General features: G+C 34.7%; 1 protein-coding gene across 4 annotated transcripts in view; it reads left to right on the forward strand.

Moving 5' to 3' along the window:
* The window catches only part of ATM (ATM serine/threonine kinase), an 80,289-nt gene that overhangs the window by 25,816 nt on the left and 36,850 nt on the right, over positions 1–17,623 (forward strand). For all 4 annotated transcript variants that reach the window (XM_037376742.1, XM_037376743.1, XM_037376746.1 and 1 more), the window contains 14 exons: positions 29–159; positions 1,994–2,114; positions 3,368–3,544; positions 4,299–4,468; positions 4,775–5,021; positions 5,618–5,736; positions 7,078–7,204; positions 8,420–8,619; positions 10,547–10,721; positions 12,641–12,805; positions 13,077–13,209; positions 15,229–15,324; positions 16,725–16,896; positions 17,312–17,453. In XM_037376742.1, coding sequence (XP_037232639.1) covers positions 29–159; positions 1,994–2,114; positions 3,368–3,544; positions 4,299–4,468; positions 4,775–5,021; positions 5,618–5,736; positions 7,078–7,204; positions 8,420–8,619; positions 10,547–10,721; positions 12,641–12,805; positions 13,077–13,209; positions 15,229–15,324; positions 16,725–16,896; positions 17,312–17,453 — 2,175 coding nt within the window. The remainder of the gene's footprint in view (positions 1–28; positions 160–1,993; positions 2,115–3,367; positions 3,545–4,298; positions 4,469–4,774; positions 5,022–5,617; positions 5,737–7,077; positions 7,205–8,419; positions 8,620–10,546; positions 10,722–12,640; positions 12,806–13,076; positions 13,210–15,228; positions 15,325–16,724; positions 16,897–17,311; positions 17,454–17,623) is intronic.

Genomic DNA, 17,623 nt, shown 5'->3' on the forward strand with positions numbered 1-17,623 from the left:
TTTAAACCACAATATTAATTTTTTTCAGGCTGATCCTCACTGCAAGTGGGCAATACTTAATGTAATAAATGAAGATCTACCTGTGAATGATGCTTTCCCACGTTTTCTTGCAGATAGTCACCATCAAGTTCGTATGCTTGCTGCAAAGTCAATTACCAGGTGATAATGTAGATCTTCTTTCCATTTGTAAGAATAATGCTTAACTGGGTGTTACTTCTGCTACTGTACAGCTGCTGCTTTCAGTACTTCTGGGGCTTTAATCTTAACAGAAGATAAAAACCTACCAAGTTACTTTGGTTAAGGTGTTCAGACTTTGTCTACATTTTAAGTATTCTGTGATGAGAGAGATATCTGTATCTATATATAGAGAGATAAGCAATATATATTAAAAAACCCTATATGTGATAGCAAATTTTGCACTAAATTTATTATGCAAAACTTGAATAGGAAATAGTTGTTTACCCTCTAGAAATAGGTTAGGTATAATGTGTAGCATAAGAACTTTTTCAATGGATCTTGTGTTTTGAATACTGTGTATAGTTCTTTCTCCATGCATCAAAAAGATGTAATTGAAGTGGAATAGGAGTAGAGGAGGGGTGTTCAAAAGTATGAAACAATTTACACACAGCTATTGGTTGCATAAACTGGAGCCCTTCAGCACAAAAAGTGTTGAATTGCAGGAGGTATAACATAACTCTAGAAAATCTGGTGTGGAACTAAGTGATGATTGGCAGTCTTTTCTTTTTTAAAGACTAGGCAACATCAGGTGAAGCTAACGGGTTCAAAATTCTGATAAAATAGGGTTTGCTTTTTCATAGAACATTCAGTTATCTTGAGTGTTACCCTACTATCTTCAACTGTCTGGATGTTTTCAGGGGTTCAAGAAGCAACAAATTCGTGGAAGAGGAAATCATTGAAGGATACTAAGTACAGTCACCACTTCTAACTCATGATCTGCCTAGGTCACCAGTAGTCAATTGTTAGATTCAAAGAATTATTATGAATACAAGGCAAGCATATGGTGATCTTAGGTGTCTGCTAATAGTCACTTAGAAGTAGCTAGAGTAACATTTGGTCCAATCCACTGTGGTGCTCCCATTTTTATTACAAAGAGCAAAGTGGGTTGGGCCTTTATCTACAAAAAATAAATTCTTTGAGAAACTCTTTTTACATATAATTTGTTCAAGAAATGTATTCCCAAAATGATTTCCAGATATAATTATGCAAATAGTGATATTTTTAGGACAACAACAAAGACTGAGAATCTCATTAAAATTAAGATGCTTATGGCACTAGAATATTTCCATCCTTCACCCTTTATAGGACATGGTATATCTTCCCTATATCATGGTGGATGGTAAGAATGGCTTTTTGTCCGTTCTTCTGGATTCATTTTAGCGATTGATTTGGGTCGTCATGTTGTAACACTTTTCTTAGCAAGTAAGATTCGTCCTGATGGGGTTAGGTAGCAAATTTTGATAAGGTGTGTAGTCCAGTTGTAACTATTGATAGGTTGTAACAGGGGCTGAGTAGTTAAAAGTTGCATCCCATAATTTTGGTAAAATTACAAATACAAATATTAGGGTGATAATGTAACCTCACAGTGGTATTGTCTGCAAGTGTAAAATCACAAAGGGTTCTCATACAGACACATCCATTCCCAGCATATATAAGCACAATTTCAGGGGTTTCATCAGAGTGTATTTCAAAATGAGAGAGATTTTGTTCAGTGTCAAGACAAATGTCTTTGGCCTTAATGGTATTACTTTCACAAATAAACGCTTGTTGTTCCCATACAACAGATGCATTAACATCAACAGTTTTGGGGGGGTGACATGAACTACCACAAGAGGAAAGAAAGACTGCTGTACAAGAAAATTAAGAAGAAAATAATGACATTCAGAAAAACCAGAATCTTATTTGATATGCACAATATGCAGTAATTCTGTACCTTAAATGTTATGCTAATAATTATCGTTCTTTTTTTTTGAAGTTTGTTTCAAGATGTGAAACAGAGAGATTCTTCTGGAATGTCAGAACCTCTTCCCTTGAAGCTCCAGCAAAAGGCTTTTGAGAATGTGTATCTCAGAGTTCAGGAAGGAATGAGAAATCTGGTACCAACATCTAGTCATTGTTTTGCCTAGTTTTCATCTTATGACTAAGATGTCTTTTAAAATGATCGTGTTTAGTTTTCAGAGAACATTAATTCTTCTGGGCTTCTGATAATATGCGGTGATGAAACAAGGTGATAGTCAGAAACATCCTTACACATCCAGTTACTGTTTTGTCCACATTAGAAGTTTGTAAACTTTTTCACTGTAGTTCCAGACCACTCTTCTATATCATACTTGTTGTTGTGGGTTTCCATACTGTGATACCTAAGAATCAAAGAAAAATGGAGCCTCAGTATTCTAGACAACATATAAATAGTGAATAAGAGGCAATGTAATTTCAGATTATGTGTTTATTTAAATTTCAGCAAGATCAGGTTTCCAGTGGTATTAGAGCAGTGGTTTTCACAAAACCAAAATTTGCTTAAAAAATAACTATTCAGAAGAAACTTAAAGTGAAGGAAAAGTTTTACTTCAGTGCAGTGACTGGAAATGCAATGATGTATATTGCCATGGAACTTCTTTAACTTAATTTTTCTGTCAGTGTCTTTCACTTTTCCTCCTTCCTTGCTACCACATGAAGTCATCTACATCATCTACATTTTCCACTTTTTTTCTGTCATGCTGTCATCTGTCGGCATGTCATCTATTTTCTCTCTGTTCCCTCTCCCTGCAGTCTTGTGGCTTGGGTTTGCTGCTGAGGCCTCATCTCTGTCATCTTACTGCATCTCTCTGTACTGTCACCTCCAGCTCTTTGTTGTCTTGTCTCATTTCTCTGTTGCCTTGGCTTCCTGTTCTGTCACCGCAGCCTGATGTTGTCTGTTAGCTTCTGACCTTTCATTGCAGTTTCTTGCTACTTTTATCCAAGATTCATCACTTGTCAATGCCATGCTTTAATAGGGGAAGAACTGCATTTGAATTGCATGACAGTTCTTTCCTATATGCGTCAGGGAGGAGCAAAAAGCAGGCTTGTCAATGCTTCCATCATTTCTCTGTTAAGTGCATTGCCTTTTTTTAAACTGCTGATACTATAACATGAACCTGTGGTGTATGAGGTATTGCTGTGTGTGCTGGCATGCTGGAGGCAGTAAGGAGTGAGCAGACAGCTGGAAGAAGTAATTTTTAAGCAACCAAAGCAAAATTTTCAGCAGTATTTATGACAATGCCCTTAATTTTAATTATTTATGCTCATTTATTAGTTAGCAGATTGCTTTAACAGAATATTTGTATGAGGAGTTCATTATTTCTTACTGAAGGTCAACGGTGATGCAAGTCCTGAAGATCTTTTGGACAGACAGTGTAATGGAAAAGCAGTTCTGCTGACGCTTATAACCATGGTTCTGTGTTGCAGTCCCATCTGTGAAAAGCAAGCTTTGTTTGCCATTTGCCAGTCTGTGAAAGAGAATGGCTTAGAACCTCACCTTGTGAAAAAGGCAAGTATAAAATTCCATTTTATATTTAGGTTATAAACTAGAATTAGGTTAAAATTGGAACAGTACAAAAGGCTTTTGTCATTATTGAAATTTGTTAAATTTTGTAAAAGTGTGACTAATGTGGCACTTCGATACCTGAATGAATTTGTATTTATATTTAACAACTTCCCTAGAAATGACATCATAAAAGGCAGTTTTAATGGTAAAGCTTGTATGTTAAAAGCACAGATTTGAAATACAAATAAATTTTTGACATTAAAGATTGCAGATCTCAATTAAAAAACCCTTTCTACTCAGTGGAAATAATAAGAGTTTTCCAATGTGGAAAATATGTAAACTAAGTAGTGGAGGATGGTATGTATCTTGTAGACTTTTATGTTGAAGTTCACAAGGGTGTACTGCAATAATTGCTGTTAATACTGCAGCCTTGAATGCCAGTCATTTTTTTAGTGTGCAAGTTCTTTCCTTTTTATCTGTTCTGATTGTTGCCTCTTGTTTTTACACAGTCTCCACCCAGCAAAATGTGTATTGGCTGTCCTTTCTTTGCTTACCCCTCATATGGGGTAGTTTTAGTTCCTTGATTGCAGTCTTTCGAGATAATGGCAATTAAAAAATTGCTTATGCTAAATAGGAGCTGAGTTATATGAATATTGTTTAAAAGGCTGAGGGGTGGGGACATGGAGGTGTAGTACTGTCACTTTGCCATAGTATCATGTAATCTGCATGCTATTTCTACATCTTATTTCATGTACAGGTTTTGAAAAAAGTGTCTGATGTTTTTGGCTATAAAAGTATAGAAGATTTCATGACATCACATTTAGACTATTTGGTGATGGAGTGGCTGAAAATAAAGGACAGTGGATATAGCCTGTCTGCTTTTCCTTATGTTCTTTTGAACTATACTAGCCTTGAGGAATTCTATGGGTAAGTTTGCTGTATGAAAGCAATTTATTTAGGTTTATTTACAATTACGACACAGGTTTTCAAATTTCTAAATGTAGTTATGCATCAGGATTTTGTTGTAAGATAATATATTGACAGCTTGTAAAAATGTGTTCCAGGTATCTTGTCTGTTACATTTATGATGGTGAGATGTTTTTGTATACAGTAGCTAAAAAATAATTGCAAGTTTAGTTAAACAGTAGAGGAGTGATATTTGGTATATTATGCTTGAGATTTTTTAAAAAATCCAATTCAAGGACATTCTGGAAATGTATTTACTATGTGTAGGTCTTGTTACAAAGTTTTGGTTCCACACCTGGTGATAAGAAGTCAATTTGAAGATGTGAAATCACTTGCCAACAAGATTGAAAAAGACTGGAGGCAGGTTCTAGCAGACTGTTTTCCAAAGATACTTGTGAATATCCTCCCATATTTTGCCTATCAAAGCCATGGAAAGGGTGAAGTAGCAGAGCAAAGAGATGTGGCTTCTGAAGTCTACGACATGCTTAAGGATGAAAACTGCTTAGGAAAACAGGTATCGGTTTTAAATCTGTAAATTGAGTTCTATGGCATTTAACAGACCTGGAAGAAACTTTTATATACTCTGTAAAAATGTAAATAGTTTAAGTTTATAGATACAAAATAATTATTTTAATAAAGCCAAACAAGCTAAATTTTTATCCCAAGGTTTTCAGGTATTCAATAGAAACTTTCAGGCAGACAGTTGACTTGAACTATAGCTTTTTTCAGAATGTAATAAAAAATTTTTTTACCATTCAATATACAGCCTGAGTTCCCTGTCATATGTCTAAGTCAGTCATGTTTTCCTCAGTGTTTTGTTAATGCTTTATGAGGAGCCATCTTCTCCAAAAGGCAGTCTGTATTCAGAACTAGTAGTAAAATTAAACAATTTTTTTTTCCTAGGTACTGAGGAAAGTAGATTGTTCTACTGTGACTGCCATAGATAAAACTTAACCAGGCTTAATGTCTGAATGAATTGTATGTCACGGATAACTGAACAAAGAGAGAATCCAGACAGGAAGAAATGGGTTTTCTCATAAGGAAAAGAAATGCTGAATTACTTATGTAAAATATTTTTTTCTTATTAAAACACTATTTCTCTTCTTCTAGCAAATTGACAATCTATCTCATAATAACTTACCAGAGATTGTGGTTGAACTGTTGATGACCTTACATGAACCATCTGATACCATGGTAGAAGAAGAAGCTCATCTAAATAAATATATAAGGTATGTATTTGTAGATATTCTTAATGTTGAGTGCGTTTGTGTAACATTGTGCATTAAAACATACTCCTCAGGCATAAGAAGAGGTGGCCTTGAAATTGAAAATCCAAGGATTTTATTGTCATTAGTAATGATGTATCATAGGCGTGCTTTCTCAGTTATTCCCCAGTATCAGTAAGGAGAACCTCTGTAACGCTTCAGTGAATGAAAGAATGAATGGGTGGGCAAGAGCATGTCTTTGTGTGTTGGTGAGCTGTACTATGGCAATGCCAATTGGAATTAGTTCACATTTGGATGGACTGAGTAAAATTGGTCAGGTTTTAATGTCTAAATTAAAGTGATTGTTTTAATATTTAAATATTAATAATTAAATATTTAATATTTAATATTTAAATATTTAGAAGTCATTGAGAAGTGAATTGCACCATTTCTTAGCAGTTCTTGTAGTGGCAGCTCTTGCCTTTGGTAAGGGGATTGCTTAAGCGATGCCAAATAAACAAATTCCTAACTAATAGAAATATTCTAGCCCCATAAATATCTTAATTTTTATGAGATTTTCAGTCTTTGTTGTTGTCCTAAAAAAAATACTCTTTGCATAATTAGATCTGGAAATAATCTTCCAGATTTTTGTGCTTAGACACGGACTATTTGGAAAAACATTACACTTTCCAAAGTTATTGAAGAAGGTATTTTTATTGTAGAAATACAAAGTTGAAAGAAACCAAAGCATTTTTATGAAAATCTGCCAAAAGTTAAATGGCTGAGGATTTCAGAACTTGAAAGAAATTTGTTTCAGCAAGTTTATTAACAAACTGTGGTGTCTGCTTGTAATGAAGGCTTTTCTTTCTAAGAAAGGAATGGTAAGAATAAGAGTGATGAAACTTAGATTTTGCTGTTTTATTACTATCGTGATACATTTCTTTTCTTTTTGAGGTCACAGAAAAGTTGGCTACCCTTTTTTTATAATCGGAAGAGTCATGATTACTTTTTTCTCAACCAAGTTTTCCCCACAATTACAAAATGCAGAAGCTTTACCCATGGCTTGCAATTAGGTTTTCCTGTGTGTTAGTTGAGACAAACGTGTGTGTTTTTAGCAATATGGCCTTTCAAAAAATAATAAAAGAATGTTACGAAAGTACAACTTAGAGAACTGCCATAGAGGGACAACAGACAGTTAAAAATAAGATTAACGTCATGCCACTGGATGATTTTGCTCCTTCTTACTTACTGAAAGGAGAAGAGATTTCCTAGGAGTTATGTGTTTATTCAGTGAGATTAATTTTAGTTAATACAGGGGGTTTGATTTTGGGAGGAAAAAACCCAATCTCTTTTTTATTCATTTAGAGAACTGGATCCTGCTCCTAATCCTCCTTATTTTCCTTCTTATGTGATTAAGGCAACGTTGGACTATATTAGCAACTGTCATAAAAGCAAATTAAAAAGTATTGTAGCAGTTCTTTCTAAAAGCCCTGTAAGTATGTAATGATGATTTTATTTTTTTGTAGACTATAATATTTACATTTCTATTAGGGGTACGTTTTGGTTTAATTGGACATTTTTGTCATGTATATATGAGGAAAAAATACAACCTTAGAAACCTTTCTGTTCTTTTGTTTGCCTGCTGAAATTAAAGAAGTCCTAAGTTTAGGGACACAGTAACCTTGCAAAAATTACATGTTTGAACTATTACATGCAAATAACATGTATGAAATAAGATAAGTAGAAAGGATTATTTTAAAGGTTGGGGGAATTTGTATGTACCAGACAGAATTTAGATGCAATTTATTTCTTCGGCATATGTCTAAAGAACATTCTGAAATAATCACTTTTGGACAATTTTATCTAAATACTCTCTACAGTTAAGATACCAAAGTTACCTTCCCTTACTGACAGTGTGGAATTTTATATTCTGTGATACTTTTAGACATTTTGTTTTCAGTTGTTAAAGGCAAATAAGAAAGCATATAAAAATATGCAGCCCTTGCAATAAATCATAAACATATTGCTATCTTGTAGCATTGTTTCTAAGAAACTTACCTTTTCAAAGGTTATGCTACTTTATTGCATATATTGTCAACAACTTACTTTGCCTATCCATAAACAATTGAAAAATAAGAGAAAAACTTTCTTCTGGATGATGTTTGTCTAAATCTTTTGAGTGTAAAAGTTAATATTGCCAGCCTGTGGAATAAATTCCTTAAAATGTAATACAACCTGCCTAGAACTTTAAGATAGTTACTTTTTTTTTTTGAAGTTTACAGTTCTAACAGTTACAATCTGTATTGATACATTATATTAAATAATGCCTTTTGTATGTATGAACATTGTGTTTGAAAGGATATAGCTTGAAGCGCTGATATTTTAATGGCTTTTATTTGATGTTTCTCCTGTTGGTGAAAACTGCCACAAATGTTTGCTTTCCTGAAAAATGTATGTAACCTTTCTCATGTGGGTGGGAAAAAAAAAAGAAAATTAGGAGGTATGTGGCTTGTAATCCTGCTTGGAGAATTGGTTTCTATGTAGGTCTTTTGTTTGTTTAGAGTAGTAAAAATAATAAAGGGGTTTTTTTGTCTATGTCCTTTGAAAACAAAAATATATGTCTATCACTTAAGTTTTTTCTTGATATAAAGTATATCTGTATTGGCATTATAAATTTTGGGTTTACTCATAGTTTATTCATTTTTAGGATTCATTCCAGAAAATCCTTCTAGCCCTTTGTAAGCGTGCATCAGGTACAAACAACATTTACAAGAAACACAGAGTTCTTATAATTTATCACTTGTTTGTTGGTCTGTTACTTAAAGAGATAAAAGATGGTTTAGGAGGAGCATGGGCTTTTGTCCTCCGAGATGTGATTTACACCCTGATTCACCACATCAATAGAAGGTAAAGATGGCAATTATCTCTTCATCTTTCTGTCTGTGCTTCCTTGTTCTTGTAACCTTACATTTCAGTATCACTAGATGTTAATTCATTTGTAGAAAGAATTGAAATTTGCTGAAGGAAAAAAATAAATAGCCTTTCTTTGATAATTTCAGAATTTAAATTTAGAACGCTGACTGAAATATGGAATGTTTTGAGCTGTCCCTTGTGTTTAAATGTGTTCTTGTATTCTGCTATACTGCAGAATTTTCTCTATATAATAGGCTATCAAATTGTAGAAATAAGAAATTTTGGGAGATTTTGATGCCAGAAAGGGTGTTTAGGAATTTAAGGATATGAGAGAAAAATTGAAATTGTGGAGTTAAGTGCAAATTAAGTACATGTCTAATAAAATGTGTTTATTGTGTTAATAGAGAGTATTAATGTTCACATTCTCAACAATAAGGGGCTTAGAAAAATGAGTGAGAATCCGTACATGTCATCTTAGCTGTCTTCCGTTTGAAAATCTGGTACTTCATCGGGCTTAGGATTTAAATAGAGATTCTTGTCTTTCAATCAAGTCTAGAGATACATTCTTACCTGAGGTTTAGCTTTGGGTTTCCAAGACAGTTATTCACCTAAATGTCACTGAGTTTACATGCAAGTTGACAGCTTTCCTTGTTGAAAGTATTTAATACCCTGAAATATCGGAGAGGTGTGGGTTCTATGGTAAATACTGTTACTATGAGACTTATTATTGTGATCAACACCGAATGGGGGCAGGGGCAGCTGATGCACTGGAGAGCGATATTGCCATTCAGAGGGACCTCATCTAGTTGTAGGCGTGAGACAAACGGGTACCTTGTGAAGATGAACAAATCCTGAGTCTTTCACTTTGGCTGGAATAACCCCATGCATGAGTACAGGCTTGGGAGCTGACTGGCTAGAAAGTAGCTTTGTAGAGGAGGACCCAGGAGTTTTGGAGGACAGCTGGGTGAGTCAGTAGTGTGCATTTCATCACTGAAGGCTGACTCTACTGAAGTGTGCTGGCAAGAATGTAGCCAGCAAGTTGAGGGAAGCAGTCATTCCCCTCCAAGCTGCAGTAAGACCACTGTGTCCAGTGTGGGGCCGCTCCAGACAGGACATGAGAGATAATGACAAACTGGAATGGTTTGAGTGGAAGACCCCCAAGGGGTAAGAGGAGTTGATCTGTTTTCTGTTCTCCAGTTTCTGGAGGGGCAGATAGCTTGTTGAGACAGTAGAGCAAGATTGTTCCTAGAAGTCCACAGTGAAAGGACAAGAGGTAGCACCTGCCAAGTTGCAACATGGGAAATTCTGGTGAGACATAAAGGAGAATAGTTTTGCAGTGAGAGTAGTCAAATACTGGAGCAGGTTGCTCAGGGAGGCTATTGATTCTCCATCCAAGGAATGTGTCATAATTCAGCTCTAGAAAACCCTGATAATCTGATCTGACTTTGAAGCTGACCTTGCTGCAGGCAGGAAGTTGGACTAGATAATCCTTAGGTGTCCTTTGTAACCTGAATCTTTTTTATTATTATTTAAGGCTGTGTGTGAGAGAGGAGCATTCAGAGAGCGTGTTTTCCATGGATGTTGAGAGCATGTTCTGTTTCCATCAACATTGTTCTGTCAAATAATAATCTAAAAGCCTTTTTGGATTGGGTTTGGATTTTTTTTCCATTTTGGAATATATTTTTCTTTAAGTTTTTTACTCAGTTTTTTAAAGTTATGTATGTGTTTTAGTTTTCCTGTCTCCTGAGCTAAATCCTTCAAGCTGATTGAGTCGATAAATTTTAAAGTTTAGAATCAGTTACTTCAATGAAGTTTATTTCTGTTTCCCCTTTTCCTCTGTTTCCTGTTGTATAATAGGTTAATACTTGAGACAATGACAATTTGTATTTCTTTAAGTTCACTTTTTTGTTTCCTGTGACAGACCTGTTGTTATCAGAGATATATCTATGCGCAGCTTTTCACTCTGTTGTGATCTTCTTCATCATGTTTGCCACACAGCAGTTACGTGTTGCAATGATGCTCTAGAGAGCCACCTTCATGTTATTGTAGGAACTCTAATACCTCTTGCCATGGACCAATCTGAGATTCAGGAACAAGTAGGTAGTTTTGAGTTGCTGCTTATTCTTTACCCGTTAGCTTTTTAGTTCATGTTCACTGTCATTAAAGCTAAATTTGTACTTGTGTTCAGTTTTAATTCCTTTTTTCTATGCTTTGTAGATTTATATAAAAATACATTATTTGGGATGTAACACTGTATCTTTACTTTTTTTTAAATTAAAGCGTCTTTACTTTTGATACTTCTGTTTTGACAAATACGTCATTCTGTATTCAATTCTTACGGCTTTGATCAGTGATTTAGATGTATTTGTATCATAATTGCTGAGATTACTGTATCATTTACTTTGTAATTGTCTATTTACATTGTCTATAAAAAAAATCAGATTTCTTAAAGAGATTTAATGCTGTTGTAATGTCGTTTACCTCTGCTTTGAATTTGTGCATCTTCTTTAGCCAAATCTGAAAGAGGTTTAAAGTGTTCAGGGTAAGTTTCAGAAAAATCATTGCCTTAGTAGAGTAGAAACACCAAATCAGTGGTACCACTAAGGAAAAAGACAGAGAAAACATAGGCATTGTTAAACTGCTGGTAATGGCAAGCTAATTGGTACAAGCACATCAAGTAGCCAAGCAGTTACCTACAAAGCTCTGTGGGTGATTTCACAGGAAATATGATGAAGACCTTTGGAAGAGGAAGGTATCTAGAGGATAAAGAGGAAATAACGTACAAAGAACAGATTTTGGTAGTTCAGCTATTTGTTTAAGAAATTATCTTAAAAAATAAATGCAGCCCATAGGCCTTAAAAGGTAAACAAAGCGCTTTGTTGCGTGACAAGCCTTGTTTTTCTTCTGGTGATTAATGTGTGCATTCTGCTGGGGGTGGAAATAAGATTCAGAGTCTTGCAATTAGTAGCTGAAAGTGGGAAGATTATGCCTGTTACACTGCAGTCCTTATCGTTGCCTCCTGGCTTAATCTGATCCCATGGTACCATATGCACCTTTGTGGTTGCAGTGTAGACCTACATTGTTCTCCTCTTGTACTTCCAGTTCAGCTGGAGGACTATGCTGATGCAGCTGAAAATAACCTGGCATTTGTTTTTCCCAGTTTAATGATCATGATCCTGTTTATAGTGTGTCTGTACAAACAATTGTACATGCACAACTGCAAAGGCAACATGTCAGGGTATCCCTGGGCAAAAATTCCTCTATACTGGAATTAATACCAAATATGAAACCTTCTCATATACTCATGCAAGGAGGTCCTTCCTCTAGTGATCACTGTTCAGTTTCTTCTCATATCTTTCTTCTAGCATTGAGTGAGGCTAGTTAGTAATTTTTAGGTCAATACAAGTGTTTAAATAAAAACCTCATCATTTAGGTTGTAGACTCCTCAAAACTGACTGGATTGAGTATCCAATTGCATTGATTTGTAAGTAAAGTATAAAAGCAGTGTTTTTACAAAGAAGGTATGGAGGCCTTTCAGCAAGCATTTATTCAAGTAGATCTGTTGTAAAACAAATTCTGCCAGAGTTCAGTGATTTAGGCAGCAAATTATCGTATTGAGGCATTTGTCTAGGTTTCAAATTACTAGCACTTTAGTTAATAAGAACAATAAAGTCCTAATAACATCAGAAGGACTGCTTGAGTGCAGTTTGTTTCTTAATCATTGCCAATATTGTAATAATTGTATTGGCCAGTATTTGAAATCAGCTTCATCACAAGACAGAATAAAACTGCAGGCTGTGATAATAAAAGTTTTGGTGTCTGTTTGGGAGGGAGAGTAACAGAAGAGCCTCACCATTTTAGAATATATCTGTGATTTCCCCAAGCCTCTAAATATTTTATAGTTTTTATAATTTTATCTTATAATTTTCTAATAGATTTGTCAGTTTAATGGAACTTGGAGAAACACAAACTTTATATTCTCTGTCTTCATTTTTAATTTATGTTTTATATTCAGGTCCTAGGCTTGTTGAAGTATCTGGTGATAGATAATAAGAATAATCAAAGTCTGTACCAAGCAATCAAATGCTTAGATCCTTTTCCTGAATATCCTGCTTTTAAAGATTTGCGAGCAACTCAACAGAAAATAAAATATGGTAAAGGACCATATTCTCTTTTGGAGGTAATTACATTTTAAAACTTAACTCGTGTCATAGTTTTTGTAATGCATACTTTCAAAAGAAAAACAGTTTTCTAGCTATAGAAACAGTTGAGGATTTAAATTAGACATGTGGATTCCTTTTATTGCCAGTTTCAGACACTGAGATATTTGTAGGTCTCCTTTCTTATTTTGCATCTATTAATACCACGTTGTGGACGGCTGAAAGCCACTTCTTTACTTGAAGCCTTTATTTGTATGCTGTACCTGATTAATACAAAATGTTGTTTTGCAGGAAATTACTCACTTTCTCTCAGTTGGTGTTTGTGATTCACTACCCTTAACACGACTTGAAGGACTGTATGATTTACGCAAACAGTTGGGACAATATAAAGATCAGATGAAGGATCTCCTGAAAAATTTCCAAGGTACTGACATCTGATTATGTATTTTATTTCTTTTATATCGGTTTTAGGTGTGTAGTAATGTAACCCTATTCTAATTTGACACTGAATGTTTATTTTGTGTCTCAGATTCTATATGTTTAAGAATGTAACCTTATTATAATTTCACATGCAGAGTAGGATTGCATTTATTATTCATGCAGAATCCGAAGTATCTTTAGCAGAGTGTATTATAAATATTGTATGAGGTGTTTCATGGCAGAGGTGGTAAATTGCCTTTCCAGCTTTTTGCATGGGGTCCTTATGATTGTGAATGACCAGGATAATGTGTAATATGAGTGTATTGCTTTATGGCTGCTTAATGAGTTTTCTTGTATATGAATGTCCCTACTCATGTAAACGTATGAAGCCAGATTTTATTAAAGGCATAGTATGTAGAAAGTGAAGCTCAAAGAAGTTTTAAAATGGAAAATGGTAGGATTTAGTTCAGTTGAACCTTGCCACATCCCAGCATTGTGTTTCAGCCCTCTGTCCAGACCCCGTTCCTTCCTGTTTTGGTTTTCAGATGCTTGTGCCAGACCATTTCACTTTTCTCCTCTACATCAAGTCTTCATCAGCTTGTGTGCGTGACGGGAAGATAAAAAGAGTTGATGTAGTTCATTGTAAATAAGTGCAAAGTAAAATTTGGGGAAGAACAGTAGTCTGTTATAAGGCTGTGGTGTAAGTGCATCATGTTGCCACATCTTGAATATAATTTACAATTTTAGTCTCAAAATTCTACTTGAAAAGAGAGTTAGTATGGACCAACTTTCATCAGAGGAGAGCCTTGTGAGCTTAGAAAAGAGGCTGAACTGGTGACTGGTATGATGAAACTGAGTAGGGAGTACTTAGCACTTCTGTACAGTAGAAGAACGGCTTAAATTATCTGGCAGCAGTTATACTAGAAAAACCACGTATTTTTTTCCAACAAAATACATACAGCAGAGAACTTACGGGCAGTTGTTGTGGGGATAGAAGTGTAATGGACCTTAAAAGGAGTTAGGCATATCTCGTAGAGATTATTAGGTGTGAGGATCTGCTCAGAAATCCCCAATCTGCTGACTGGCAAAACCTGAGAAGAAATACTCTTGTTCTGTTGGAGGTGTGCTAGCAGGCTTGATGGGCCTCTTGCCTTATACTAGAAGTCTGTTAAGCACTTACAAATAAGTTATTGTTACTATTTTAGGTGTTAAAAAGAAGTACAGTAAAAACCCAGTTATTGATAAAGGCTATAAAACTGTGTGCTGAAAGATAAAATTTAAGAAATAAGTACAGCTGTTCGGCCACATTTGTATTCGTTTTTATGAAAATGTCAACAAGCATAAATCCTGATTCCAGGTTTCCATTCCAATCAACAGGGCAGCAGGATATTTTTAAAGAAAATACTGTTTTACTTTTTTTGTATTACACAAATTATCATGTTTTTTCCTAGACCTTGTTCCTGGAAACAGTAAAACCATTTTGTTTGGAATGTTCATTTTAAAAAAAGACCTTAGGCAGGCAGCAAAAAAACATCTTGAGAGTTTATAATTGGGAAAAGTTAATTAGGCAATTGAAAGCTAGTAAAATTGTGTGAAATTCCTGGCAGAAAACCTTATTTTGGGATATTCCTTGGATTCTGATTTAGAACAGAATGATGGTATTAGCTTAAGTGCTGTCAGTGGAGTCACATAGTATGGCTTCACATTTTCAGATAATATTCTTACACTAACTTATGCTATTAATTAGCATTTCTACATCAAAACACTGAAAATAATAGCATTTGTGTAACTAATTTGGGGAATTCTTTGGCTTAATCAAAGGCATAGAAATTTTTTCAATACATGACAAATAAGAAAAATGAATAATTTTTTGGTACTGTTTAATACCAGCTTGCTTCAGCATTAATAATGCCTGTTGACATTTGTAGATAAAAGATACTAAAGCAGTGTTTTCTTCTAATGTGTTCACATTACAAATACACAATAACATTTTGGGTGTTTTTTTTTAATTTCTGAATGATAGAAAAGCCGGAAGATTCTGTAGTAGTGAAACTGGTGGTGAGCTTATTGCAGCTGTCCAAGATGTCAGTTAACCATACAGGTGAAAAAGCAGTGCTGGGTAAGTTAATTAGTCCCACAGGCATCCTAGGGCTGTCATTGCAAACCCCAGGTTGAAACTGTGGCCGTTCTCAATGTTACTTCTCACTGCTATTTTGCATGTGCTGTCAGAGGTAGCCATCAGGAATGTTAAAATGGGTGATATGTCTTCTTTTCAGACACTGTATTTTACAGCTTTGACTGATAACTTAAATTGTCATCGGTTTAGACCCTGGTCTCTTCTATATTCAATAAAGAGTCGTCTGCTGTTATATGGGTCACTTTATTAACTTGAAAAATAATAAGAAAAATCGAAGAGAACTTACCTGACAGTTTTAAAGGCATGTCTTAGTGGAAATTAAAATAGTTGTTCTCCACCTTAAAGCCTCTTTTATATTGTTAAAATTATTCTCACCATTTACGTTGAGCACCTGATGAATGTTTGATCCAAAGCTAAAATCCAAATCCCCTCTTCCCCAAATGGGGATGAAGTTTACTGAAATTACATGTCTAAACTAGACAGAAACACAATCAATGAGAATATTTGCCTTAATATATTTTTTTGTCTAAAAGACTAATAACTGATAATTACAAATGCTGAGCAATTGAAGCTCACGTTGACTTCAGTATGATATGTTCTTCAGTATCTCTGCAAGCTGTAAGTTTCAGCCTTTTCTGCATTATGTTTCCTTAGATGATTTGTTAAATTTAGTTCAAAACACAACCTGTGTATCTTCAGTCTGTTCTTTATTTGCTCTGGTGGTTAAAACAATGTTGTAGAAAATGGAAACATTTTCAAGACATGTGCAGAGTATGATGGAAAGAGGAGGGAAGCAGGTTTTGTTTTCTTTCTGATGAACATTAACATGAACATTTAAAAAACCCTTTTTAAAAACTATCTTCAAGGTCAGTTTTGTTTTGGTTTTTCTTGTATGTAGTCATGTGCTTTTTATAAAATTTTGTCTGGAAAGCAAATGTGGAACACTGACATAATTTTATGTAAAATGTAGATTAATTTTTACGGAGTTTACTGTTTGTGTTCACAGCCTACTGTTTGTATTTATCATACCCTTAGGGTATGAAAATCAGTGTCTCAGTGGTAGTGATTTTGACCTTTTGCACTTATCTGTTTCTGACACAAGCAAAAATAAAATCCATATCTGATTTAAACTGCAAAATCCAGAGCCATAGGCACTCCTAGAAAATTGAGTTAGAAAGCGTATCACTAATGAGTCTTAAGCTGCAGAGCTTGTTTACATGTAATTTTAATCATAAAGTTCCTCAAGTAATATTTTTATAAATGTTTCAGCTTTTTACCCATAGTAATCTCAGTTCTAGAAGTAGTTTATATTAGTTGCAGCTTTTTTAGGGTGAGACCTTGTTTTAGTGTGAGTAAGACTATAAAATTACGTGCATTTGCAGAGGCTGTTGGAAGCTGCTTGGGAGAAATAGGTCCCATGGATTTCTCCACCATAGCTCTTCAGCGTGCTGAACATGCACTGGATTCTAAAGCAGTGGACTTACTTGAAGATAGAAAACTTCAGTGGGTCTTCATAATGTTATCTCAAATAAATATTGCTTTAACAGATAATTGGTGAGTATACTTACTTAATTTCTTTTGTTCAAAGCTTAATAGGATCCATTAAGTTGTATGTTGTTCAAATCACCTCAGAGCCACACTCTGAAAGTGTTACTAACACCGGTTAATGTCCAGCCATGTACTTGTTCAAGGCTCAGATGACTTACCCAGTCAAGCTTAGATGTTTCCCAGAAATTGTCTAGTTGGAGTTGAGCCAGAGGGTCTCTTCTGTGCTATAGAGGAGCAAATACTGAGGCTTTGCTTTGTAACAAAATATTCAATGGCATATCCTGGTCCAAAATTTTCTGATTTGATGCACATGTTGTTAGACTGTGGAATTTTTTTTTTGGTATGTTTATAAAGGTGATTTTGAAAATAAAGTATCTGAATTAAGTGAGTAATAATGATGTTGTATATATTATTCTTTCAGTATTGATGTTAGAGCTGCAGCTGTCTCCTGTTTGAAAAACATATTAGCCACCAAGTCTGGCAGTGAATTTTGGGAAGTTTATAAAAATAAAGCTGATCCCATGTTAATCTATTTACAGCCGTTCAGAATGTCTAGGAAAAAGGTACTTCTTCTGATATATCTAATTTGTATGGCTTATGGGGTAGAGAAAACATAAAAATACATACTAAAAAAAAAGTAAATGTGAAAATATTTTTGAGATTGGCTTTGATGAATGCAGAATTTGGACTTTTCAGCATTCTGATTGCAAATATGATTGCTTTCATACATCTG

Source organism: Falco rusticolus, chromosome 2, assembly GCF_015220075.1.
Source record: "Falco rusticolus isolate bFalRus1 chromosome 2, bFalRus1.pri, whole genome shotgun sequence".
In the NCBI taxonomy this organism is placed as follows: domain Eukaryota; kingdom Metazoa; phylum Chordata; class Aves; order Falconiformes; family Falconidae; genus Falco; species Falco rusticolus.